The sequence below is a fragment of the Aulonocara stuartgranti genome (assembly GCF_965226115.1).
Source record: "Aulonocara stuartgranti genome assembly, chromosome: 9".
NCBI lineage: Eukaryota > Metazoa > Chordata > Actinopteri > Cichliformes > Cichlidae > Aulonocara > Aulonocara stuartgranti.
This window is the reverse complement of record NC_138960.1, coordinates 23,105,600-23,133,519: the sequence shown is the minus strand read 5'-3', so window position 1 is coordinate 23,133,519 and position 27,920 is coordinate 23,105,600. Positions and strand designations below refer to the sequence as shown.

The 27,920-nt window shown below is 39.8% G+C and overlaps 1 protein-coding gene across 3 annotated transcripts; it reads left to right on the top strand.

Moving 5' to 3' along the window:
• The first annotated feature begins 86 nt into the window (after positions 1–86).
• dnajb6b (DnaJ heat shock protein family (Hsp40) member B6b) lies at positions 87–27,920 on the top strand. Of its 3 annotated transcripts, XM_082546070.1 has the most exons (10): positions 99–247; positions 9,440–9,558; positions 11,223–11,332; positions 13,676–13,741; positions 13,951–14,052; positions 18,348–18,476; positions 18,561–18,720; positions 18,841–18,911; positions 24,458–24,601; positions 27,045–27,920. In XM_082546070.1, exons 2-10 carry the CDS (start codon positions 9,494–9,496, stop codon positions 27,152–27,154), a joined length of 957 nt encoding a protein of 318 aa, XP_082402196.1. In that variant the 5' UTR covers positions 99–247; positions 9,440–9,493; the 3' UTR covers positions 27,155–27,920. The 3 variants fall into 3 exon arrangements, with proteins under 3 accessions (XP_082402194.1, XP_082402196.1, XP_082402195.1); XM_082546068.1 differs by having other exon boundaries at positions 87–214; positions 18,348–18,720; XM_082546069.1 differs by having other exon boundaries at positions 18,348–18,720.

Sequence of the window (27,920 nt, the reverse complement as noted above, 5' to 3'; positions counted from 1 at the left end):
AAATATAATACATTGCACCATTATTAACTTTAAACTCACCTTTATCCGCAGTAAAACATGTGAGTTTTTTTCCGACGGTCCTTAAAAGCAGCATTGTGGGCTAGGCCATATCAGCGGCCACTCAACCAGCTACCAAGAAAGCCACTACCAGCTGCTGCTGCAGTTACAGTTTCCGTACTCAGGCAAGGAAAACAGGAGGAACAGCTACAATCAGGTGGCTATTGTGGCGGATATTTCCTTCTTTCAGGTAGGCTCGAGATGAACTAGGTGAGAGGGCCGCTTGGCTTCAGTTTGCTGAAAGAAAGAAGGAAAGAAAGAAAGAGCGGCGAAAAGCGTTTGTCGTGTGTTGCCGCATCGAGTACATCTAGTACATGTGGGGATGCTTTGGTGGAGTCACCCAGTATGTCCCCTGCTAATGTTGGAATCATTTAGGATATATTAAGATTATTTTTATACAGAAATGTAGTTTTCGTTTGTGTCCGAGAGGCTGTTTTCCAGGATACTACCCCATAGTTAAGCTAGCGTGTGAGAATAACGAGTGGATCTCTTGCCTTTTTGCCTGCTCGCTGCCGTAAAATTTGAGTTAGCTCAGGCTAAAATAAAAACAAAAAAAATTAAAAAACAAAACAAAAAAACCCCAGTCCGTCTATACAAACTATTTAGTAAATTCAGGGGTGTATGACTGCATGATAAACTTGTATTTGGTACCAGTGATGCTATAAATGCCAGTCTAACGCTAACGTTAGCCAGCATAGTCTACAGTCGGAAGTTAAGACAACCATAGAGAGATTTCTGCTTTTGTGTAATATCACTGCTGTTTTGTTTTTTTTGTTTTGTTTTTTAAATATATACATATATTTATATTAGTGGATTTGTTTTGGAAATTTAGACGGCTAAAACTTCCCATTCCGCTTTAAGACTTTTCTAGAAGTTTCTGTTAAACAGATGCGGAGGGAGAGGTTCACAAGTTAGGGCTCCAGCTGGGATATCTCAGATTGGTCTGTTGACATTAGTTAGCTTCCAGAAAGTGTTCTGGAGAGAAAATAAACACGTTTTCTGTGTATATGTGTGTGTGTGTGTGTGTGTGTGTGTGTGTGTGTGTGTGTGTGTGGGGGGGGGGGGACTATAGTTTGTTTAGCACGTTTTTGGTTACTATTGGTTACAGAACGGGGGGGGGGGGGGGGTGACAGGAAGTGGCCACTGACTAAGTTCAGCCTATTTCTGCTATTTACTGCTGCTAATCAAGTTTTAATGTTGTTGGGTGACCTCTTTTTCCATTCTTGAAAGAACACCAGGCCAACATGTTTTATTCAAATAAAACGGGTTTTATTTTTATTCCCCCCCTCCCTCCTAAGTTTATGAAGAGTTATAAACTGATAATTGGATTGTCAGCACAGTACATCTGAAAACAAGTTCTTATTAAGCAGTTACTAAAATAACCACTGACTGTTGCCATATGAGGGTCTTTCAAAGCCAGGTTTTGTCTTATTTTAGTAAGGGCCTAATATTAAATAATTAATTATTTTAAAAGGAGCCATGTGACTTAAAGACAGAGGAGTCAGTCCTCCCCAAAGGGTCTAGTTTGGCCCACTGGATGGTTTTGTGTGGAAGATATAGCAAAGTCATTAACTGTTCCAGTTTTCCCATTTAAATGCTGTGTTATTTCAGTATTTTGAAAAAGCTGTTAGTTACTGGTCCAGTCCATTTCATATAACTCTGGGCTGCATGTGGACCCATAAACTGAAATTGATGCTCCTGCTTAAGAAGGTATATAACAATATAACCAGTGATACACTTATTGTGAAATTTGGCTGGTGCGAATTGATTTGTATTTCATTTCTTGGTGGTTCCAAAGTTATTCAAGTCCACCGAACAAGGGAAGTTCGCTTATTTGATCTCAGGAGGAGACACAAATACCTGGTGTTTTTAAAAAAACAAAACAAAAAAACAATTAAAAACCCCCAACACATTACAGAAAAACGGATGGATGCAAATCAAATGCCAATACTCAGTCTGGTTTAAATGCCAGGGTATAAAAATGAGTTTTTAGATGGGTTTTGAAGATGTTGAGTGTTGGAAAACTCCTAATTTGAAGGGGTCTGTACCTGACTTTAGGGGAAGCTACAGGAAAGGCCTGGTCTCCTCTATAAGGGGGGATCAGGCCAGGGATCAGTCATTAAGATGTTTTACAGGAATTCAGTTTCATTTCCAGTCATCTTTAAGTGAGGATCAGCTTCCTCCTTTGGTTAACTAGTAGACCAAATTGGTACAATAAGTCCAGTTCAAACAGGTGGCGGCTTCATTTTTGTTGCGGTATTGCCACATCAGGGCGTATTACCCATTGACGGTCTTCTGATGAACCAAGCCTCTTATGAGGTTTTCGTTGAGTGACGCACTGTTGGTTTGTCGTTCTGTATTGTTCTGAGTTTGACAATTTGATGGCTTGCAGTTTCAGTTTGAAGTCCCTCATGTTATCTTATCAAAGCAAACGTTCTCATTGCTTTGTGTTTTATTTGTTGACATACAGTAAGTCTCTATACCACTCCTTTCAGTATGCTTTACAGCATGTAGCTCGCCACCTTTGACTTTGATTTTTGTTGCTGACTGATTCCAGCAAATTACTATAGTAACTATAGAACCATTACAACGACATCAAGCTGTCAAGCTATGTTAAACAACACTATTGAGCCTTTGTTGAATATGAAATGAACATTGGTCATTTCCTCCTAAAGCAGAATTCCTGTTGCTGTGTTTGTTTTAGGTTGCATAGGTGAAGAGACATGCAGTCCACAAGTAGAGTGCTGATTACTGGAAAAGGTTGCTTGAATAGCAAAGAGCATGAGCGATGGTCATTGTGATGAGGAGATGGGATGAAAAGAATGTTTAAGCAGCAAACAAAGGCTTTGACACCTGGTTTCACTTTTCTTCACTTCAAAGACGTCTTGTGTTTGTTATTTCTGTGGAAGAGGAAAAGCTAAATACCAACAATAGCATAAACCCAGCAGTGGGAGTAGCCAGCACTACCGGTTGTTCCACATTTATTTCTTTTTTGGCCACTGCCCTCTGATCAAGATCATGCAGCTATAATATATAGAAAATCGTCTGCAAAGTGCCACATAGGACCAAGAGGTACAGCAGATGTTGAGGTGTTTGGTTTTTTTATTTTATTTTAAATGAGCTGATGGGTTTATTTATTAAAGAAAAAAAAGAAAAAAAAGAAAAAAAAAGGCTGGATCAGCAAAATTATCCCATTTGCTGAAATTTGGGTTTCTTTGTCCAGCAAGACGACACTCAGTGTTTACTGTAAATGAGGTCTTCTGTGGTAAACGTGTTTCCAATGATAGTAAGTGAGGAGAACAACGCTCCTGTACTGCTTAAAAACAAATGCTTTTGTCATTGCCATGAATAGTTTCAGGTAAGACACAGGCTAGCTGTTGTGTTTAGCTGTCATCTGATTCTCTGTTCTGTCAGATGTAATTTGTGTTATGTCCTGGACTCAGCTGCCTAGAGCCTGTTTTATCCAGTGCTCTTGTCTTGTTAATATCACATTTTTAGTGGTGTTTGAGTGCTCTTGGACGCTGACAGAAATACTTCAGATGCCTTTTTCTGATTACATAGTTGCCCTAAAAACACAACGGCTTTTATAACCCGACTTCCACAGACGCAAACCATAATGCTGAAGTCTAATCTGAGATTTCAATCAGCAGATAAACCCTTGGGCTGGTCTGTGGTGAAATAACTTGGGGGGTTGTGGAAACAGAAGTCGTAAAAACATTTACGAGACTTCTGTCTGTACCCTCGGCAGCTGCTGATACTAGACTGAATCGTATAATAAATATGCTGTTTCTTCAACACTGATCGTATGTGATGGTCATCATTTTTGAGCTAGAAATGCTCAAAAATGATGGTCTTAAACTGGGTTTTCACGTTCTAATGAAAGGGATTCTGATCATACGTGCTTTTTAAAAAGGATATTTGTACATTTCATCCCAAATTATTCAGTCAGAGTGGACATCTAACCTTCAGTAGGCTAAATAGAACTAAATTGAACAGTTCATATATGCCTGATGACTACTGAGCATCTCCATCTTCACAGGCTTCAATACAAACCTCAGTAACAGCTAGTCTTATTCACCCAATATTTACTTATAAATATATAAATATCTGTAAATGACTATGACAAAAACCAAATAAAACAGTAAGTCATAACATGTACACCTTGAGTGCTCTTAATGTACTGCATATAAAGTGTTTTCACGTTATGTTTAACTCTTCAGTCTAATGTGTTTGAATGTTAGTGAAAACTTGTAGAAACATGCTCTTGAAACTTGGACTCGGGCAATGATTTATGCTCTGTAATGGAATTTACCTGAATGATTATAGCTCAGTCATACACTACGACCAAGAATAGACCACATTCAATAAATGATAATGTCTCAAATGGCACAAAAAATCTGACAGTCCAAATAAAATAGCGTTGCTTGTTTTACTCCTGCTACTTTGTAATCACTGCTTTGGAGGACCACTCCAGTGTTCGAATAGGGGGAAAAAATAGTTTCTCCTTACATATAATTCGGATCACAGTTCCACCAAATTCAACAAAAAAAATCTGCAATGTCCATCTTTGTTGAATTTTTCCCTGTTTGTCATCCACTCTTCTTTTAGGTTTGGAAAGCAACTTCTTCTGCTGATACTACTTTTTCTTCTTCTCCTGCTGCTTCTTCACATTATCTACCTTAATCTAATCAAACCTGCACTTACTTTGCAATGAGAAATTGTAAGTTATGAAAGAATATGTCATCTTACTATATATATATTTTTTCTTCCTGATCGACTGACTTTCTCACAGTTGATAAGGACCTCTAACAAGTTGTAATGTCATTGTTCCCACAACCCAGTAACTCTATGAACAAACAGGGGTTTCCTTCCTTTTAAGGATTTTATTTTCCTGGGGAAAGGACTGCATGCAGAGTACTGACACACAGAATAAGCTGAGGATTTCTAACACTTGTGTAGCTGTATAATGTACCACAAAGTCCCACAGCATACCTGGACATGTCTCAAAGCACACCATTTAAAGAACCAGAAAGTGGACTGTTGTGCAAATATAATAATACACTGAGGATTACAGGGATGCAGAGTACAGCAACTGTAGTTGGTCCACTTATAAATTTAGATTAAGATACTTAATTTGTCATTTTATAAAGAAACAATGAAATTGAATTTGTTTACTTTGTTTCAACCACTGGTAAGGGGTAAAAGCAGCTTTTAACTAGCTCAGTTTCGCTCGTACTGGCAGTATCGTAAAGTATAAATGCAAACAACGATGAATACTCTGCGGCTCTTCAGTAAAGAGTCTCGTTCATCGACAGTTACATAATATTGCTCCTTCAAGGGCGATCTCAGTTGGCACACCAGTATGGCACAGCTGAGAAAACTTAAACCGATGTTGTTGTAATCTCTTGCTGCTCAGCTTGCCTGCATGTGTTTCCTCCAAAGTGTTGTGTTGATTCCTGTTGGGTTGATCTTACATAAGAGAGGTGCACCGAGAGGTCAGGTCATTATTGATTGCTTATTTTTGTCACCCTTTGTCCAAAAATTAGACTCCTGACCCTCATCAGTACACGTGTCACAGGGTAGGTGGTGGGTTTGAGAGCCTTGCCTTGTGGTTTTGATAAGAAATGAAAATGGAAAATTTGCCAGTGCCGTGACTCATTTAAAGTCATGGGAGCTGCCAAGCTGTCAGCAACCTGGTGTACACCCCAAATAGTGTTAACTTTGTTGGACCAGTGGTCAAATTCCAAAGACATTCACTTTGTGGCATCAATTACTGTCTGCCGTAGGGATTTTTACCAGTTGAATGAACTAATTATTATGCCTTGTCTATGATTTCAACACTAGTTAGCTGTAATTCATATTTTAAGGTCTTTAAAATGATTAGGTTTGATTTTTGAATGGTGCAGGAACCAAATTACTGCAGTGTATGGCTATTGTGGAGAAGGTTAGCTTCTTGTATATGCCATGGGATTCATCAGTTGTGAGATTGTGTCCATTATATTTAATTACATTGCACAGCATGTCTCTTTGGGGTTTGTTTGTTTGTTTAATACTCAGTTTTAACAAAAAGATAAAAACTGCATAAATCTTTGTTTTTCAGAAAAAGTTGCTTTTGTAGTGCACTTTTACAATAGCTTATTTTAGGAAAATAGAAAAAAAAATCCTGGTAGTCTGCTGTTTACATTTACAGCCATCACCTTTGCTTAATTGATGCATTATGGGATTGACTGGACCCACATGTGCTTACTCTGAGGCATAAGAGGAATCAAGTTCATTTACATTAGCTGTGTAATGCAAGCAAAGGGCACATGCAAGCATGAATGCACTTTTAATGCTCTGCGCAGTACTGCAAAGCGCATCTCTAGAAGTCGCTTGTGTCCACTAAATCCCAACTGCTGCGAGGGCGCTGGTGATGGGTGAGCAGGTCAGTTATGGCTCAAGTGAGGGAGATAAAAGTAGATATGAGTCAGGACACTGGTTTGTTTTTTTTACAAAACTCAGAAGGTCATCCTTTTTTATATTTAGATTGCGGGCTAAATTAGTGTCAAGTTAGATGGAGGTTGTATGATAAAGTATCAGAGGGAGATTTGGAATTGCTGCCTTACTTGGATACATGAAGGAGAGTTTAGTGCCTGTGCCGATGTCCCCACCAGGAGACACTCGTTGGCACTACTTTGTGCCAAACACCCCCAACCCCCCACATAACAGACACAAACACAATCTATCTGCAAAGGCCACAGGTTATAAATAGCTAACAAATAGAACACAGTGGACTCCAGTAGTCCTCACTGGTTTGTTTTTATATCTTTCAGTACAACAGCTAATGCATCCCTCAATGAAAAGTAGGATTTTGGCCTGTTTTCCTTACAAACACATTAAGGATAAATATGTGGTAGTAGTAGTGCAACAGCCTTTTTGTCCTATAAAATAAAGACCTGAATGCAACCATACAAGAGAAGCTGAAATGTTTCTCACCTTTAAGTAAAATAAGAGTTTCAGAGGGAAATTTGGTAATTTCATCACCCTGGATCCAAAATAAGGACCTGTTCTCACAGTTAGCTTATATTTATAGATCTAGTTTGAACATCAGTACTGAGTTTATAGCTTCTTTTCAAAGTCAGTTTCTGAAAAATGAGTATCGGGGTGTAGTGGAAGAGGCGGGTTTTATAATATAGTATTCATTTGAAACGTGTGGCCTGCTCTTGCATATATGCATCTTAAAAAGTAACTTTTGTTTGGTCATAGGTTTCCAAAATATGACACATGGCTCGAAATCAAGTTGATTTACACTTTGAGTCGTTATATTTATGTCTAGGCATTAATGAAGACACTGAAGTTAATCTAAAGAAATGAACTAAAGGCTACAGCTGTTTGTTCACAACTTGACTAGCACGTGTAAAGAACAGGCTTCTAGTAGAGACTATGTATACATATGATATAAAAGAGCTGCTGTGAATCAAAGAGCTGGAGTCCATTGGTAATAGTTCCCTGCTGTTGTCATGCATTGAGGAAGTGCTACACAGTGAATGTAGAAGTTAGTTTGATGTATTTCTTAGCCTTGGAAAAGGTATTCGATTACTTCAGATAATAGTTAATTTAACCATAGTTGCCTGTTTCATCTTGTTTTAGGGGGTAGGGTTAACAGTGCATTCATAAACACACCCACAATAAACTCAATGAAAAGTATGTATTTATTTTTTGCTAATACGTTTTAGGTTTAGCTGAAACTATATCGAATATACTCGATGTATCGCAAGTTTTCCCACGTACAACAGTATAAATTACCATGGCAATGTTAAGCTGTCTGCATGTAATTCAAGTTTTTTTTTTTTTTTTTTTTTTTTTCCCCTCCCACACGGTGCAAATGCATCATTAATCTCCCCGTCCCAACGTTTGGATTTCACAAGGAGAATGTTGAGCAAAAATGCAGTAATTTGCATAACATGCAGTAAAACTATTGCCGCAAAAGGTAGCAGTACCACAAATTTATTCCACCAACTGTAAACTTATCTACTGAAAAATTAAGAATGTTTTAAACACATGGCAGCATTTCAGCACACACCAAAGAAAACGTTAAATAAACCAGCTCTGATACCTGTGACTGTTCTTGGTCAGACTTTTTTATAGTCACTGTCTAGACTTTTGATTTATAATTTGAGTTCATCACATTTTTTTTTATTTCACAGTTTTTATATGTTATATGCTGTAATTTCATTTGTTTTATTTTGTCTAGTGAATTATTACTTGTCGCTATGATCTTTCGTTTGTTTAAGGTTTAGTGTTGATCACAGAAAGAGACTTACTGTCACAGTATTGTCATTTGTGAAAAACTTCTCTGTGCAACTGATGGTTAAAAATGGTTAAAATAAAACTAAATTCATTCAGATTTTTTGTATTCAAAGTAGAAAATTTGGAATGAGTATACCAGTGCAATTTTTCAACATATCATGATATATATCGTGTATCACGATATAGCTATAAAATATCATGATATGAGATTTTCCTTGTATCACCCAGCCCTAGCTGAAGTGACCTAGCTAAACTTGAAAAGTTATTTATTAGCTGTAAGAGTGGTAAGCCAGGTTACGCAATATTTGTTTATTGTGTATTGGAAATGGCAATAAACAAGTTCTCAAGCAATAAAATGCAGCGCATTACCTTTGTAGCTTTCAGTTTGAAGCATGTCAGTGAACAATTGTTGAACTCTTAATTGGAGGATGGATGACCACTTTATTAGTCCTCTTCTTTTATCCTTTATTATTTCTCTCCATTGACTTATTTTTAATTCTGCAGACTTGTTTCATATCCACACAGTCCAATGTCTACTGCTTTTTACGGTGAATATTTCACTAAGATCTAGGTCACAGAAGTTTTATATCTCTCTGCTTGATGCAGGTTTGTAAAGCTACAAAACAAAAATTGTAAATGTGGTGCTAAACTTGGAGGACTTGAATGTCTTCTGATACTTTTAACCAGACCAGTTGTGTCTTGTTTTTCATAACTCTAACCTTAGATCATGATTTAAAAAGAAGGGGAAAAAAGTGATTCATGGTCTTTATAGCTGGCTCCAAAATTCAAAAGAAAAACATGTTTCATACTTTCTCTCTTTTAGCTTCAGGGTGAAGGATGATCCCCCGGTTATTATGCAATTTTGCTTGGGTTGGATTAGCTTACCTTCTCTGTCCCTGGTATTGCTATTTCAGTGCAGTGCAATATTGTTGGGTATTTCCACCCTTTTTAATGCCAGCAGCCCCCTCCCTCCCCTTTACAAGCATACCCCTCTGGACTGGAAGGGCTGTATCTTACTCGTCACACATGGCTGTTGCAGAGTCTTGGGCTTTATCTTGTAACATGTCTTAACAGAACATTACTGTTTCCACAGAGGCCACTCGCACAAGACCCTCAAGTAAAACAGCACCCACAGACAGACAGAACCATGGAGGACTACTACCATATACTAGGAGTCGAGAAAAATGCGACGCAAGAAGACATCAAGAAAGCGTAAGTCCCCCTCGAGTGTTTTGTGCTCCGTTTTCTGCCAGTGTTGACGTTAAATGTCGGCCACTTGTAGGGCGTAATAGGTTAATTATATCCCTCTGTCGCTGTATAAACTGACACAGGGAGAGGGAGAAATGAGAGAGTGCTCTGCAGAAATGTTCCACTCTTCTTCCTGTAACCGTGCTCTTGTCAAATACCTTCCACCTTCAATCACCCACCACTGCTCACCCACTGATCAGGCTCGTTCCAGTTAATTATACTTCCTCGGTGGTTTCTCAATAACAGCAGTTTGTTTGGACATGTGAAGAGGAGAGGCAATGCTAATGCTGAGGACAGAAATAAGCCTGCTTCAAATCAGGCATGTGCTCCAGGAGCTCCATTAAGTTATTTTGGGTAATGCGGTGAAAACAAGTAAGAGAGGAGGAAACTATTGAGCAGTATGGATCATCCTAGCCAAGAATAGCCATTTGCCAAAAATATGTTACAGAAAGATGATGTATCACGTTTTTTAACTCTAGATCAGTCTGTACAAACTAGATGAGCCAAGCTCTCTTTGTGGGAAAACCAGGCGAAACTGCAGTTTTCATTAATGATCATTATATTATCATGAAGTTGATATTTATCCAATATCGTGATGATAGATCTACGTCTTTTTTAAAGTTTATTACTAATTAGAAATTATTGGCACACTAACTTTACTAAACCTAAACACTATCTGTTTAAGGTAATGGTTATTAGCATGTCTGCATTTGGCCTAAAATACAACCTCAGAAAGCTGCTGCGATGCTTGGAGACTCATTTATCGTGTCTGTTTATTAAATTTAGTGGGTATTAAATTATAGTCAGAAGCTCTTATGTTAATACAAAGCTCAGTGTTTTGTAATAAGATAAAGTTCACTTTATTCAGCCCAAAAGTTGGGACATGACTGTGTCACAGCAGCCAAAACATTAGATGCAACTTGTAGCAAAATGGCTTTTAATAAAATAAAATCACTCGATAAAATATGACAAAACACATCTAAGCGAGGTTAAAGAAGTGCAAATGAAGCACAACTAAAAAAGAACTTACTGGATAAAAGTCAAAGTATAATACAATATGAAGGTTAGTAAGTAAAGAAAATTTCTGCTGTGGATTTTCCCCGTGAACTTCTGGCTACAAAGATGTCAAAGATGTAGAGGTATGTTGCACAATTACCAACAGTGCTGCATGCATCGCGTCCAACTGAACTGTGACCAGGCTTTAGTCAGCAAGATAATGTCACAGATTACAACAAAGACTGCTGGCTATAGGTCTGTAATGGATTGAATCCCTGGATTGTGTAAAGCCTTGCTGACTTTCAGTCCCTTGTCTTGTTCGAACATCTTTGTGTGTGTGTGTGCTGCTGCTGCTGAGCTTAAAAACAAACCGCTGATGCAGCGTAAGCCGCTGTGCGAGGCCCGCGCTGATTGTCAATGCAGTGTCAGGCTGTCTTTGTTATTTCTGCTTGGGTGGCGAGAAGGACACGCAGCGTGTGTCTGCTGCAGTCGTGTGAATATGTTTCTGATTGGGGGAGGGGGGCATGTTATCTCTGTCATACATGCGCAAACGATTTCCACCCCTATATCAAGACATGACTACTCGTTCTTGACTCTGTGTGTGTTTTGACTTTATGGTGTTTGTATTTCAGTTACAGAAAATTGGCCCTGAAATGGCATCCAGACAAGAACCCTGAGAACAAGGATGAGGCAGAGAAAAGATTCAAAGAGCTGTCAGAGGCGTATGAAGTTCTCTCAGACGGTGAGACTTCAGAACAAGAAGCTGGTGTATCTCAAGTGCACTGTTTGAAATGAGCTGTATTGAAGCCATTACTGTCTCAGATGTGAAGCTTGTGCTATTAAGAAACAGTGACATTTTGCTCCTGTTGTATAAATACGAGGGTAGAGACATGTTCAAAAAGTGTTGTTGCCATCAACGTGACACATTTTTGGAAACCAATACTAAAAAAACACAATTATTCTGTGCCTCACATTGGGGAGCTATAACAGCTGTAAGTTATTTAGATTATTTTTTGGTTATCACTGTTTTCTGTCAGGTAAAACTGATAGAAAACAGTGATGTGCTTTAGCGTTTCCAGATGTGAAGTTAGATTGTTTTTGCTGTTTTTTCAGCCATTGATTTAGAGCCCAGAAATCTGACATTTTAAGACATAGGAAAGTAGTGAGTTGCCCCTCTAATTTAAATGTAAGCATCATTTTTCAGTTTCATAGCAGACACTGGATCAAAAGATGCAGGGGTAGCTGGGATTTTTAAGAAGTTGTAGCACCACTATCAGGATGGGATAACTGGAATGTAAACTGGGATGATGGGTTTAGTTTTTACTTTCTTTCTTACTTGAAACTATCAATTTATTCTATAGTAGAGATGGCACGATAACACTTTTTTAATGTCCGATACCGATATCATAAATTTAGATATCTGACGATACTGATATGATTCCAATATAGTCTATTTTATAATCAATAAAACTGTTTTTAAATGAATTTTGTTCATACTCAAGTTTTAAAAAAACAAAACACTGAAGCTTTTCTATTATACCTGTGTGAAGAAAAAAAATACACTGCACCCAAAATATTTTGCAGTTCAGCAATACTGATCTTTTTATTTTAACTTTTTGAATAACTTTAAACTTAAGTACTTAAAGTTATATTTAAAAAGTAATTCAAAATGCAATTTTATGCAGATTTTGAAAACTCTTTGATTCTGAAAAAAAGAAGTGCAATATGAGCACAAAATAATGTTTATATTCAACAACTTTTAAAAAAGCAGCTTGTAGAATGTATAACTTAACATATGTTAGACATCCAGAATGGAAAGCAATGCAAATAAATACAAACACGGCATCATGACGCTCATCTTTCATCAAGATGGATGTCAGTGTAATCTGTTTCTGTCACATTTAATCTGAGACTGAATTTTGTGAAATTTCTATACAAAACTTAACCATTTAAAGCCTGAATCAGGAAATACTTGCCAGAAAATTCACATTTTTTGAAAATAGTGTTTATTTAAATTTAATTTGTTTAATTTTTTGTAATTGTTTAAAAAATTAATCGTGTTTAAATTTCCATATATGACATTTAATTTGTATCATATTTGCTTGTTGTTGTTGTTGTTGTGTTGTTGGTTTTTTTTGTTTTTTTTATTGCTTAAATTATGCAATTTTATTTAGGTTTGTCAGGGGGAGAAATTCACACTGATGATGTTTAAGTCCCAAAAACTGGCAAAAAACCCCAAAACTATGTATCAAATATGATACACTAGGCAATAAGGGGTTAACACAAGTATGGGGGGGGTTTCATAGGGTTTTTTTTTTTTCCCCAAAAACCATGAAACTCTTTAGTCAGCACCACTGCGTTTTGCAAAGTAAAACTTGAGTCTATCCATTGTATGGTCCGACCGATACTGTATATTGGATCGGTCCATCCCTAGTCTATAGTATGTATTAACACTGATTTTTTTATTTTATTTATTTATTTATTTTTTATATGACTTCACAAAGCAAGATTTGTCAAATCCCCTTTACTGATTAAATTAGTTGGAACAAGTCTTTGAATTATTAATACATAAATAATAAATTAATAAAAGCTTGGTGTGAAACCGAGCCACTCAATTAGTTATTGTGGTCAGTATTAAGATCATAAATGCTTTTGACTGGATTTTCTTTAACACTGTTTAGTTTATCTGGTTTAATTATAATTAAAAAATGTCTGCTGAATTAAATTTACTGCATACTGCTGGTAGTGAATCTGGACTTTTACGTGAGAGTATTATTTAGTATTATTCATCTCGTTTAACTTGCTTTAACAATTGGAAGCTAAAATTGTAATTTAAAATAAAAATTCAGTGGACAGCTGTAGTTTGAAATAGCACACTACTGTCTCTAGTCATTTTCTTGGAATTACTTGGTAGTCTTATTCAGTGAAAATTAAAAGAGGCTGTTAGCTTGAGGCCATCATGTGTTAAATCTGGAGTCTTTCGCGATCCTAACAGAGGTTTATAATGCAGGAAGGAGGGCGCTTCACCTTCAGTTGCTCCGAGTTGTTTCTCATCTCATGTAAAGTCCTTCTCTTTCTATTGCAGAAAGCAAGAGGAATGTTTATGACCGATATGGCAAAGAAGGCCTCTCAGGTGGTGGAGGAGGAGGAGGTAAGGAGATATCCGTTAAGGTTTCCATATTCATAAGTTTATCAGTTACTTTATGTATGAAATGCCGACATGCATCAGGTGGAAACAGCTGGACATTTGGTATTTGCATTGGTGCTTTGACAGCTTGTAATGATAGCTGTGTTTGCAGTGTTATCTTTGTTGAAGTGTGGTGCCATTTATAAGCCTTGTTTCTTTTCAATGTTTAATAGGAGGCCATTATGACCACTTCGGCAGCAGCTTCACATTCCGCAACCCCGATGACGTTTTCAGGGAATTCTTCGGCGGCAGAGATCCATTTACAGATTTATTCGGTAAGCCATTTCTGTGCGTGCACTTCAGAGGCACTGATGGGATGTTGTTTTCAGAACTGAAAGAGGGACTGAGGGGATGTGCTTTGGCTATTATTAAACTCATATTTTTATCTAGTCCAGAATATTCACGGATGACCTAAAAATGCTCAGAGACACAGAGCATCCACCAGGCCCCAGTTATCCGTATGTTAAACATAGATTTTTCTATTTCCTAATTAGTTTGCCTATTAGCACACAGCTCCTGCTGTGTAGATTGAGCGTTAGACCCAGGAAGCCTTCAGGAAAGCCTGTTGCTAATCCCCCACAGGACTGTAATGTGCATTTCCAATGCACTAAGCAGTCTTCACTTCACCTCACTAAATGTCGCATGAAAGAAAACGCTGAGTATCCCCGCTGGATGTTGGCTTCAACCTCATTACATTTCCTCGGTTAGTTAATTAATTAGGATTTAGATCGTTCATTTTGTGAGCCTTTGTTCACATAATCTTTATGATAAATTCAAACAAATATACACCCACACTTATAGACAGGATTGTTCCATTCTTCATTTTCCTTTGCACAAGTTTAGATGAGTTAAATGAGAGATAAAACTATAATGAGCCTTGTAACAAAGAGTAAGGAGCGAAGAGCTAGTTGATCTTAACTGATTGAAGTCACCGTGTCTTGAGGTGCCATCCAGTTCATCCTTTGAAGATGCCGATATTTGCGTTCAGTGTGATCTAGTAAAACACGTTTAGTTGCTCTACCAGGTTGTCTGCGATTGGAAGGCATGTGTAGTTCACCCTGTGTGCCTCTAAATATGGAGCTCAGACGCAGGCAGACGATGGATTTGAGAGTCTGCATCACTCAACTGGAATGCTTTCAAAAATAGCTTCCGTATTAAAACAAAAGCAGATGTAATAACGGCAAGTGTGTGTCTGTGTGCGCGCTGTGTGTCAGAGCGCATGTAAAACACGATATAATTCGAACACTCGAGCACGGCTGTGCATTTTGGACTTGACAGGAAAAATGTAAATATTAAAAATCATTAAATATGACGCTTAAATAAGAACCACAGAACTGGAGCTAGAAGGGAGTCGTCATGTTTCATTATGTAAACTTGTGTCCTTCTGAACACGGGTAAGCACAGCTGTTGCTGTTTGCGCTCTTCGGTAAACAGTGAGAGCAAAAATGGCAAACCATGGAGTCTGCATGCAGAAGAGTGAAGTTTATCTGCAGTTAAACTAGAGTTTAAACCTTATTTTGCTTGATTGGTATGCACCCGGAGAAGGTTTTAAAGTCATCTGTCTTAAGTTTATTTAATCTCCGTGTTGGTGTGTTTCTTGGTTTCTATTAACATGGCAAATCAGAGGAAGATTGACATATGTTTTAAAAGCCCATCAAGCCTGGAGTCCTGACTGTCCAGCAGCTGGTCCGGTGGATCACTCGGCTACCGCGGAGCGTCCAGCAGACTGCGGGCGGGGTGTGTTTGGAGACAAAAACAGAATCGCACAGTGCTGAGGGCCGAGCTGCCTGCCAAGAACGGCACACTCTTATTCTCAGATGAAAATGTGAAGACGTGGACGAGGAGCAGATGACTGTTTTATACTTCGGGACAGCTGCTTTTAAAACACAGCTTATATAATTCAGTTTTCTAAACTGTTTTCATATATTCAGACCGCCTTGTTAAATCCCCCCTGCTTTTGTACACTGTGATACTGCCCTTTCACTTTCTTCATGCTCTGTGAGGTGTTACACAGGCGTGGCACATTCTTGGCTGTTTAATCTCCAGTCTGCGCTTGACATCTCTTTTTAAGTTCTGCCAGAGTACATGAGCACGAGAGCGTGTTCCTTCTACTTAAGAATGACTCAGCTTTTCTTCCAGCTATCTGTATGTGCACCACTGTAACAATAATTAAATCACAGTCCGAGTGTTTAAACGGCCTTCCTCAGCACTCCCGTTCCTCACTTTCTCTCAGCGAAGCCTGCTGTCATTCTGACCTCTTTGCAGGAGCTCAGCTGTCTCCTCTAAGGTCTTTAAGGTAAATGGACAGTAATGTGGTTGCAATAGCAGTCAGCAGATACTCTTATTTTAGGCTTTCAGTCAGAGGGAACAAGCAAAGCTTTCTTGCCACTGCCTCAGTACATTCAAGGTTGAAGGAGGAGTCTTCTTTCAGCAAATGGTGCCAGTGATCCAGCCTTATCCTGCTGGGCTGACCCAGATTGGCAGAGCACAATTAGTAGGGCGTCCACAGGGCTTTAGGAGGAGAATTAGTGGTCGGCACTTTTACAGTTTAGGGATAAGATTGTTCCAGAAATTGCAAACGGATGCTCTGATATTCACCACAGCCTTAATTTGTTTTAAAAATTTGTATCAGGTACTTAAATATTTTAGGAGCTGGCAACTGGCTGGCTGTACTCGAGGGAAAAAACTGTACTTCCTGTCCAGCTCCAAAGAACCACACTTAGTTTGAGACTGCTGGAAGGAGAGCAAAGCTAAAGATATTCCTGACTTTATCCTCTTGTGAGCAAGTGCCTCTCACCTGACCTCCTCAGAATAAGATGATATTTTTTGCATAATGATACTCAAAAAACAAACAAACCAAAAGCCAACAAATTAAAGGAACACCTAGAAAATGCATCAGATCTCAGTTGGGAATAAAAACATGCTGAATGTCTGAAATTATCAGCCTACAGAGGACTGAATTAAAAAAACACACCAAAAATCAAAGTGAAAGAAATGATGCTGCAGGCTAGTCTGTTTAGCTAAAATTTCATTGCAGCAACTGAGAAATGGTCATTTATATAGCCTCCATGTGTCTGCCCTGGGGTTTCTCCTCCCAGACCTGGACCAGGTAATCACTGATGTCTCAGAGATGTTATGTTGGATTTAGGTCAGGCCAGCATGGGGGGCACTCAGTACTGTTGATTCCTTCATCCTCCTGGAACAGCCTGAATATATTCTACCCACATGAGGCCGGGCATTATGTACCACGAGGAACCCAGGACCCACTGTACTAACACTGGGTCCAAAATTCTCCCAATACCTGATGGCAGTCAGGGTACCGTCCACCATGGATATGTATCCCCACATTATCACTGACCTACCATCAAACCGGTCATGCTGAATGATGATGATGCGGTCATCATAACATTGTCCACGTCATCTTCAGACCCTTGCACATCTGTCACATGTGCTCAGGGTAACTTGCTCTCATCTGTGAAAAGCAGAGGGCATAAGGGCATCTCTCTTCAAAGTCTCTGTTATCTCACCCCAACTGGTCGCAGCAGATGGCCGCCCCTCCCTGAGCCTGGTTCTGCCGGAGGTTTCTTCCTGTTAAAACGGAGTTTTTCCTTCCCACTGTTGCCAAAGTGCTTGCTCAAAGGGGGTCATATGATTGTTGGGTTTTTCTCTGTATCTATTAAGTGCCTTGAGGCAACTTTTGTTGTGATTTGGCGCTATATAAATAAAATTGGATTGAATTGAAGTAAACTTAATGGGATAAATTAGGAATTATGTTGTGTTTCTTACAAAACACAAAAGTGCTCAGCCAGACTAAAAAAAACAAGAAGTTTTAGTGCACAGGCATATTAATAAATAAGACAGAATAAAGGAACTGAATAAAAGGCGTTTCGCTTGTAATGAAACTGTGTGTGACGTCTGAAGTACAGAAATAACACCATATAAGACACATGTTGAGCTAAAAATGTTAGAGCTCTTGCAACTGGCGTTTGAGCTGTGCAGGGGTCTCTCTCTTCCGGAAGATGATTGAATTAAAAAGAAATAAAAATGTTTTAACACTCCGAGTCGGTTTTCTCTGTTCTGTCACGGGGACAAAAGAATCGGGGTTAATATGGTGTAGCTGCCAATTCTGGTATTTTGTGGTACATGCCAGTCTGGCTCCACTGTGGGAGAAGTGAGAACAGGCCCCGCTAGAAAATGTTGGCCCTTGAGGCCGGCCCCATGAAGTCTGTTTCCGTTTGGTCTGAGACATTCACGCTGGTGGCCTGCTGGAGGTCGTTTTGCTCTGGCCGTGCTTATCCTGCTCCTCCTTTCACAAAGGAGCAGTAATAGTCCTGCTGATGGGTTAAGGACCTTCTACGGACCCGTCCAGCTCTCCTAGAGTAAAGTCTCCTGCTCGTGATACTGGTGACTGGGTGACAGCAGACAGTTTGGCAGTGATGTGTCCATTTAAGCGAGCATGTATACCATAACAAGGTGAAAGTGATAACATGTCAGATTAAACGTGGAGTTTTGTCCCTGCTCCTGAAAGATGTTCTGTGTTACTCACAAATTACTCTGATTTCATTCACAGCTGATGATCCCTTTAATGATTTCTTTGGAGGCAGTCGCAGTCACCAGAGGGGGCCAAGGATGGGTGGATCGCTCTTTGGTTTTGGGGGCTTTCCAGCATTTGGAGGTAGCTTTGGGGGATTTGATTCAGGTGAGTACATAGAGAGGATTATTGAACAAAAGAGGAAGAATTTCCCTATTTTAGTTCTCTTCTCTAATGTTTGTCTTCTGTTAGGTTTTAGCTCATTTGGAGACATGGGTGGGGGAGGATTCACCTCCTTCTCTTCATCATCATTTGGCGGCGGGGGAGGAGGAGGAGGAGGAGGAATGGGTAACTTTAAATCTGTATCAACCTCCACCAAATTCGTCAACGGCAGAAGGATTACCACAAAACGGTACCCAAATGTTCAACTCTGCAATCTTTATAAGACTTCTGGCATTATCCCGTCTTCTTGATTTCCAAAGTGTATTTTGTCTTTTTATTTATGGATTTATTTTATTTTTACGTTTGACAGGATCGTTGAGAACGGCCAGGAGCGGGTTGAAGTGGTAGAGGATGGTCAGTTAAAATCTCTAACTGTTAATGGTAAGGAGCAGCTCCTAAGACTGGATAACAAGTAATTATCTCGCCTCAACATAGTTTTGTCATCTGGAAATCTCCGGCAGTCGGTCTCTCCTCTCTGTGTCCTCCTGCATCTCATTTCCCAAAGAACAATTTTCTCATTTTAGTTTAGCTGTGAGGGGAGGCAAGAGACATTTCCACAGTATTTGTATATTTGTATTTATTCCATTATTTTTGTGGGACCAGCTTGCTGGGAATTGTTTTTGTTTTCTACAGTAAATTGAATTTTACTTTAACTTCTGCGACAGAGCTTGGTACGTACTATACGTATATATAAATATAAATAGTTTTTTTTTCCTTTCGGGGTGTATATTGTCTTTGTTGTTGGAGGGGGGGAAAAGGTAACACAAGATGCTGTACATTTGACTTATGCATGTCATTTTTGCTCTTTACATTTGACCAGTTTAACAAGTGAATGAGGAAAGCTTAACCACCTCACCCTAATGTCTTTAACTTGGACTTCACCTTGCTAACCTGTTTGCTATTACCATGTTCACGCGTGTGTAATAATATGAACAGATCATTAATAAATTAATTGTAACAATGTGCATTTTTCTCACTTTTGCATTTTTGTGTATTTTGGGGGGAAAGGACACACAGTGTGTTTTTGGTTTGTTTGTGCATGATCGCCGATTCCCAGCACTGTTACCAGACGCACAGGGTCTTTGTACAAAGAACAGCAAAATAAAAAGTTCAGATTTAGATAATAAACTTTGTGCAACGTGAAGGGAAGTGCTGCTGCAGTCACCCTGGTGTCTGTGTGATGCTTTTTCTTTGCTTGAGTGACTTTCTTTATTGCCTCACTCTTCCTGGATGTGTGAGTCTTCTGCTTGCGCCCGTTCACTGTTTAAAAGCTGCTTCACACAACCGCAATAAAAGAAACCACAGCGGCTGCTTCTTTCGCACACTCACTCTCAGTCAGAGCTCACCTTGTGCTTCATTTTGTAACCCACTAATGCCTCAGTTTCAGTGCAGGTCACTACACAATGCACTGTTTGCTTTTCACTAAAATAATGCTCCTAATCATTTTCCCAAGAGATCATGAGGAAAACAGCAAAGATAACACACCCTGATTATTTATTTTTATTTTTGGTTTTTTTCCCCCCTCTCATAGGTAAGCTTTACTTTTAGGTGAAATTGAAGCAACAGCCTCCCTTCTATTTCATTTCCACCTCTGCCTCACCCTTTATAGCAGTTTAATGCGCTATTGTAAAAGTGCTGATAGTGGCCCTGATCTGATCCAAGGTAGAAGTAACTGGGCTGATCAGTTTGGTAAAAGCTGTGTCAGATAATAGCAGAGAAAGTCCTTGATTACAAGCACACAAACATGTTGTGTTCGGAGCCATTAAAGGTAGGTGTGTGTGTGCGCGCGCTTGCACAAACATTTGCCATGATAGACTCAGTTAAACTGGGTTATGTGTATGACTGCAGTTTGTTTTGAGGTCACTGTGCACAGAGTATGTGTGTGTTAAGGAATGTGCTCGGGGCTAGTTTATTTACACAAGCCCCGCTGCATATTTTTGCAAAAGAGCAATCAGGAGTGGGAAAGCAAAGAAGAAGCAAAGGGCAGGGTGAGGCTTTAAAACTGAAACGTTGATGCAGAAACACACCATTTGGTGCCTGCGTTTCTGTTTCAGTGCTGTGAAGACCACCTATCATCCTATTTGACGCTTTCACCCCCCCCTCCGCAAACCGCTGATTTCAGATGCGCGTGCGCAGTCCTGTTGCTAGGTGACATTGCAGCCCTGTATGCTCTCTTTCTCGTTTTCCCACTCATATCTCTGTATGTGTAAATGTGCTGCATACATTAGGGATTGTTGTTGCTAATGTAAATGAGGATTATTAAACTGCACCAAGAAGCAACGAAAATTTGGACACCACATTTGATCACATTGATGTGATCTCGATGTCCTGTGGTGGTCTAATATATATATATTTAAGCGATTAAGCCCTTTAAAAGAAGAGCGGAAGCGACTAAAAAAGGTGTTACCTGAGCAGGGATTTTCCGTGGTACTATAGCTCCCCCTCCTGGACACTCGGGTTGTGTAATTTATTAGATTAACTACAGTTCCCAGAACACCGGCGCTCTAAACAGGAAGTATAATTTTGCCGCTGCTTTAGTGACTTTTTCTTTTTATATTGGCACTATTTAAAGTAATAAAGTATGCCGAATGATCTATCAGCCATCTGTATTGATGGTATATCAATACATGCACAGACGGTTATCAGAGGATTATTGTGATAGCGTGAAAAGCTAAAAATGAGGTAAATCTTAATCAGGTTCCGCTATAAAAAGCCTATTTTTGTTTGTTGGCTTTTTTTTTTAGTCTCATTTATTCTTGTTTGTTAGCAAAAAGTTTACCTGGTGCAAGTCTAAAATGTGTTCATCTATAATATATGCTTGGATTAAACACATTTTGACGCCTTGAATGATAAAAAAAAAAAATTGAAAAATTAATTATCTACTTGTGTTGGTAATATTTTTTTATTTAACCTTTATTTATACTTGTTGTCCCATTGAGACGCAATGTCTCATTTACAAGAGAGACCTTTTCCCGACAAACATTAAAATTTCAACAATAAAAGATACAATAAATTACCTTGCTGCTTATTTTATTTAAATTAAAAAATGGGCCTCAATGTGTAGAATTTGGTGAAAATGCCGCATTAAATAAAGAATATAAATTAAATTAGCTTCATGATGTTTCCTATTAAAGAAGATTAATTGTTGCTTTTTTTAAACCGCACGTTTCAATGTGAAGGTGGCCACTAGGTGACGCTGTTTGTGAGCAATAGACAGCAGGACGTCATGATTTCTCTGAGAGCAAAAGCTCACAACATCTGGAGCCTTATTGAAATAAATGGAGCAACAAGTGACATATGTGTCTTTTAGATTAAATTCAAATAAAACACAGAAGAAGTCCATCGGTGTTCATAATTTGAATATCAAAACAGTTTTGCAGTAAAAATAAAGGCCCTTTATTTCTGTAACAGGCCATTGTAGTGATTAAGGTGTGAAGACCAAGGTCCTGCAGCTCTCTTTCTCTCCATCCATCTATTCCAGTATGACACGTTACTGTGATTTCCTGTCCCATGTCATGAGAGATGGCTTCCTGTTGGCTGAAAGCAGCATCCTGTTTTAATCCCCCCCCCCCCCCTCTCTCCGCCTCGCCCGCTTGACAGCTTAGCATGAAACCTGAAACCATTGGTCACTTTATGAACGATGGCAAAGATAAGCTGCCAGTTTCCCTTTGGCTGTGTCTCTACAAGACTGTATCTCCCTGTGCTCTGCAGCAGAGTCGCATCAGTGCGCCACCAGATGTCTCGAACCTGGGGAAGGTGGACTGTTGAAAATAATCTGGTCTGTGGTTGTAGTTGTCATGTAGGGTTAACGTCCTTCTGAACAGTGATTTATTTTAAGCTTCCACAGTTGACAACTAAAGCTCCAGCCTGCTGCAAGTAAGGCTGCCTTTGTCAGTCACACATGGATTTTGTGTCTGTGTGCGTTTTAACCTGGGCGTTTACGCCTGTGCTCCTGCATTTCAGTCTAGACGGTGTGCTTCAAGCAGGCTTTATACACACACACACACACACACACACACACACACACACACACACACACACACACACACACACACACACACACACACACACACACACACACACACACACACACACACACCATTGTTCAGCCTGCAGACAAATGACAGGCACTCTCAAGACAATAGCTGCAAATGAAAGCATCCAGGAACTCAACTGTGTTCACTCAAATGAAGTCCTTGATCCAGAAAATAAAAGGCTGCCTTTATGAACACACACACAAAAAAATCTCATTATCATCACTGCTTTTTGATATTGTTGTTGTTGAAATTAATTAACTGCTGATGGATTATGGAACTTGATAGCAGAAGGAATCTTATCACTGGACCTCTAATGGATGCAAATATTGATCCCCAGGAGTAAAGGAGGCTGGGACGAAGCACGCACCCTTGAAGTCGCATGCATTTTAGCTTAATCCAGCCGTCTAACCTCACCTGATAGGATCATGAGACAAATGCAGGTTGGGATTAGTCCCCCCGCCCGCACACCCCCTCCCTTCAAACTGCAGCCTTGAGAATAAAGCCACCAATTGTCCTGTTGTCTGGTGGTCTGCTGGGAGCAGGTGCCTCCATGTGGGGGTCAGCTCGTTTACATCTTTGTGTGTGTGTGTGTGTGTGTTCAGTTTTTAAAAAAAAAAAAAAAAAGAAGCTGATTTGTAAACTCTAGAGTGAAGAAATTCAAGTCTGGGGTTAAAACGGGCGCCTAAAGTTTAGAGAAAATAACTACATTCAGCCAGTTTTAACCTTAACCCTTCTGAGGCCCTGGGACCATTTTTGGTCCCCAGGGCTCTAAAGGGATGCATTTTTAAGGGTCAGCGAAGGGTTAAAGCATTTGTGACAAAAAAGAAATTGGGCTTGGGTCAGAATGGATGACCCGCAGTAATAAGGTCCCTATTCAGAGGGAATAGAAATCCAGCAAAGGTTTTTTGTCTCTGTTAAGGCCTGAGCTCAAGCAGTCGTGTTTGATTGCCTCTAAACCCCCTTGAGCACCACCTGAAAGCATCTGAAGATCTCCTTCTAAAAATCCCATCGACCTAAAGCGAAGAGAAAACATGGAGGACACCTTTAGAAAGATTATGTTTATGCTCGCGCAGGTACAGTAGATGGTGGCTCAAACGAAGCTGACGGGCCTCTGATGACTTCTGATGAGTTTAATGCTGGACTGTTACACGCTGTGCAGGGGATTTTCTATTTTTATTTTGTATTTTTTGGGGGGTGGGGTGCTGCTGCAGACCCTCCTCTAAATGGGACTGGGTTCAGCACGGCGAGCATCTGGCCTCCTTTCTTCTCCTCTCCACTGCCTTAATTACACAACACAATAGCGATGAGATCTGCCTGTAATCTCCCAGCATAATAAGTCCCCCCCTTCCAACCCACCCTCCCTCCCTTCTCCTATACCCTGCCTGCCACTAATTCAATATAAATGTAAATTACCTAGAGAAAAGAATAACCAAATCTCATTTTATTTACATGACTAATCACAATAAAGTCGGGCAGATGAAATATGAATGAAATATATGGTTGGGGTGTGAAAGAAAAAGGGGTCCGTGTAGCCTTGGGGACTCTTTGAACCTCTCGTTTTATCTCATCTTTCTTGTTTCTTGTTGGTTATATCAATATACCTTTTGGACTGAACTTGGTGTAATAGATGTGTGTATCTAGTTTTTTTCCCCACCCCTCTCTCTCGCTGCCTGATTGTATTCACACTGCCAAGAGCATGAGAAGGTAATATGTTTTCCTTTCAGCTCACTTCACATCTCATGTCAGAAGGCTGGAATTCTCAGAGGCTACGTGGGGGGTGGGGTTGGGTGGGGTGGGTTTAATGTTGATTTAAACACCTCGGGCAAACCATCCAGACAGCGAGGAGCTTAGGTGTGATTCATTGCCATTCTGCTCTGCTCACACCCACAGACGTCTCAGCTGAGAACCCCATGGAGGACATTCGCCGCCGCAGACAGAACACGCTTCCTGGCCTGGGCTTGCACCAGCGTCACCTGAGGAACTCTGCCCAGAACCCACCAGAGGAAGAGGGGGAGAGCCCGGGACAAACGAGAGGTCCGCCCACCCGCCCGTGTAGGGCTGATTAATTACCAGCACACATAGGCCCACCCCCTTTAAAGAGCAGAGTCTTAATAAGCGCAGCTAATTGTCTGCTTTTGTGTTTGATGGCCACACAAAGGAGGATGACGAAGAGTGGCGTGTTTGATTGGCAGATGTAAACAGAGAGGACAGAGATGTTCATTAGGCAGCTCTGTTCTAGCTCGCAGTAACGACCAGGGGTCAGAGTCCACCCTCTGTTTTCCTTCATGGGGTCAGGAAGTCATGCACAAAAGCTGAGCAATTATCTGCAACACGCAGCCGCTGAATGCTTTATAATAGCGGCTTTGTTAGTTAAGGAGGGGACTTTTAATTTCACTGTACATAGTTCCTGCTGCGACACAAACAAAGGCCCTAATTCTCTCCCTGAGATAATGACACAAACTACTTAAATATGGGTCCTCAGAGAGAGGAGTGGTTTTAAGTGCTGCTGCAAACTAAAGCTCAGAGTTTTAACTGCGAATAGGAACCCTTCATACTGCTACAGGCAGCCTCTGATATATTTAATGATAGGTGATCAATCCTTTACAAAGACAGCTTTTAGTTGCCAAGTCATTAACAGCTTTAATTTGAACAAAAACCAGGAGAAAAATGCTGATAGGCCCATCCAAGATTTCTCTTAATTTCCACTTATGCATTACACCTAGAGGAGCTACTCGCTCATGAAGCTCCCTGCACACCGTTTTTGTGCTGATGTTAAAGATTCCACAGAGCATTGCTGACTTTTACACACCATCCTCCTCAGGACTCAGAGACCCCACTCTGTAACTTTATGTGATCTGCTGCTTTGTGGGTGTGGTTCCTAAATGCTTCCACTTTACAATATTGCCACGTGATTATCGAATATCTAGGTGGGAAGAGATTTAACAAACTGACTCACAGTATTATGCTTGAATTTAACAAGCTCATTACAACAACCCATTCTTTCACAATTGTTTGTAAAGGCACATTGTGTGGCTACCTGTCAGGTTTCTTTAGTTTTTATTTTTTACACTTGTGGCAGTGGGACTGAAAATACCTGAATTCAAAGAGTAAGAAGTGTGACATGATACTGTTGTCCAAGGATACAAGGGAGACAAAAACTTTAATCTACTTTCACCGGGAAACTTTGTTAGCTAAACCTTTTCAAGCCAATGACGTAGCAGTAGCTCACTGCATTTATGTAAACAGTCAAATGCTGATAAAGTTCAAACTGAGCATTAAAATGGGGAAGAAAGGTGATTTAAGTAACTTTGAACGTTATTTCAGTAACAGCTTATATACTGAGATTTTCCCACACAACCACCTCTGCCTAGTGAGCAGTATTTAGTTAGCTGAGAATGGCCAGACTGCTTCAAGCAGTAAGGAAAGCACCTTAATACCTTAGTTGTCTGCAGAGGAGCATCTCTAATAAGCAGATAGGCTACAGCAGCAGAAGACCACACTTGGTGCCACGTGACCAACATGGAAACACTGATTTATCCTGCCTTGTTTTGAAAGTTCAGGCTGGAGGCGTTGGTATAATGCTTTATGGGATATATTTTTTTTAGCAATTAATTTAAATCCACAGCCTATCTTAGTGTTGTTGCAGACCATGTCCATCCCTTTATGACCACACATCATTAAACACATCATTAAAAGGAGTTCATTGTACTCAAATGGCCTCCACAGCCACCAGATCTGAATCCAATGAAGCATCTTTGTGTCGATATGACCCAAAATCTCAGAGGACTGTTTGACTCTATGCAGTTAATGCAATTAAGGCAGTTCAGAAGTAAGACAACAAACCTGTATAAGCAAGCTGTGACGCTTCATGTCCAGTGATTGTGATTCATTATGAATGTGTTGCTTAGTGTATTTCTCCACAGTAATTGGACTACTCAGTGAAATCTGAGTCGTTTTCTAAGAGTACTGAAGCTATGAGCTCAAAAAAGCCTCGTAACTCATGAAGGACACAGGCACACACTGATCATGATCGAAAACTAAGTCCAGCCATCTCACTAACCTGGCTGTCTTAGAAAATCCTCAGTATCTCTACTGCTTCTATCCAATAAAGACACATTCATTTAAAACTCTTATAAAAGCATCGTCAACAATCAGCAGGAGGGGTGTAGTGTAGTGTAGTGACGTGAACTCTTTACAGTCTCTTCCCAAATCTGATGCAGTTGAAGTTTTTCTGCACATTTTGCTTGAATCACCACAAGAACGGTGGCTCACTGTGCTCCCGAGCTGTTATGTCTCGGGAAATTTATATGACAGGCACACTGTGACCAAGCTAATCCACTTTTAGTCCTGCAAGTGATTTATTCACATTAATAAAACTATTATTTACAACTCATAACGTTTAAATAAGCTAAAAAGTGAAAGTGAGAATAAATATGATGATTCTAATGATTTTTCCCCGTTTTCTTTTAATTTGAAGGACACACAGACAACAAGAGGAAGAAACTGTGGCTAAAGGAGGCAGAATCCAAAAAGAAAAGAGCTCCTCGACACTTCCCGTGGTTCAGTGGATTTGGTGCCTTCTTTTAAACGCTTACACACACACACACACACATAGCGGTCGGCAGAAGTGCCATCCATCAATCACATGTGGCATTAGTTCATCCTCGCTTTGTATCAGGGGCCCAGCAGCCCCACCGTTGCACCACATCTCTCTCTGTTTATCAGCTGCAGACCTCACTTCAACGTTTTGTCTTCTTCTGTTCGAGATACATTTTAGTAGCTGTTGCTGTATTTATCGCGTGGATGTACAGAGAACTTAAATTACTCTCTTGAACTTTTCCACTGTTTGCAGCGTGTTTTTTGGGGGAGTGATTTTGTGTTTGAAAGGGTTCAAGTGGAAGTAGAATTACAGTATCGAGCCTTGTTTATAAGAAGCATGAAAATTACTGGGCTAATACTGTGCAGCGTGTGAGAATAAGCGAAGGTCAAAACTATTCAGCCAATCCTTCGTTCAGCAGAGACAAGGCGAGAGAGTAAAATGAGAATGAAAGAGAAGAGTGAGCTTTATTACGGAGGGACTGACGTTTCTTGCTCACTCCCACATGAAAACTCAACAACTCCATCCACTCTTTACCTCTGCTTCCACGTCAAAGCCAAAAGTCCTTATTAACCCCTCTCAAAGTGTTGTGGTTTTTTGTAGGACTCTTTGTATTTAGTGGATTCAACAACATGTGGGTGTTTTTGTAAAAGATGCATCCTTGACAGCTTGTTCTCATGATGACTGTGAGTGGAAAACATCTGAGAAATGTTCATTTTTTATGGACTCTTAAAATTAAATGCTTAAAGCAAAACA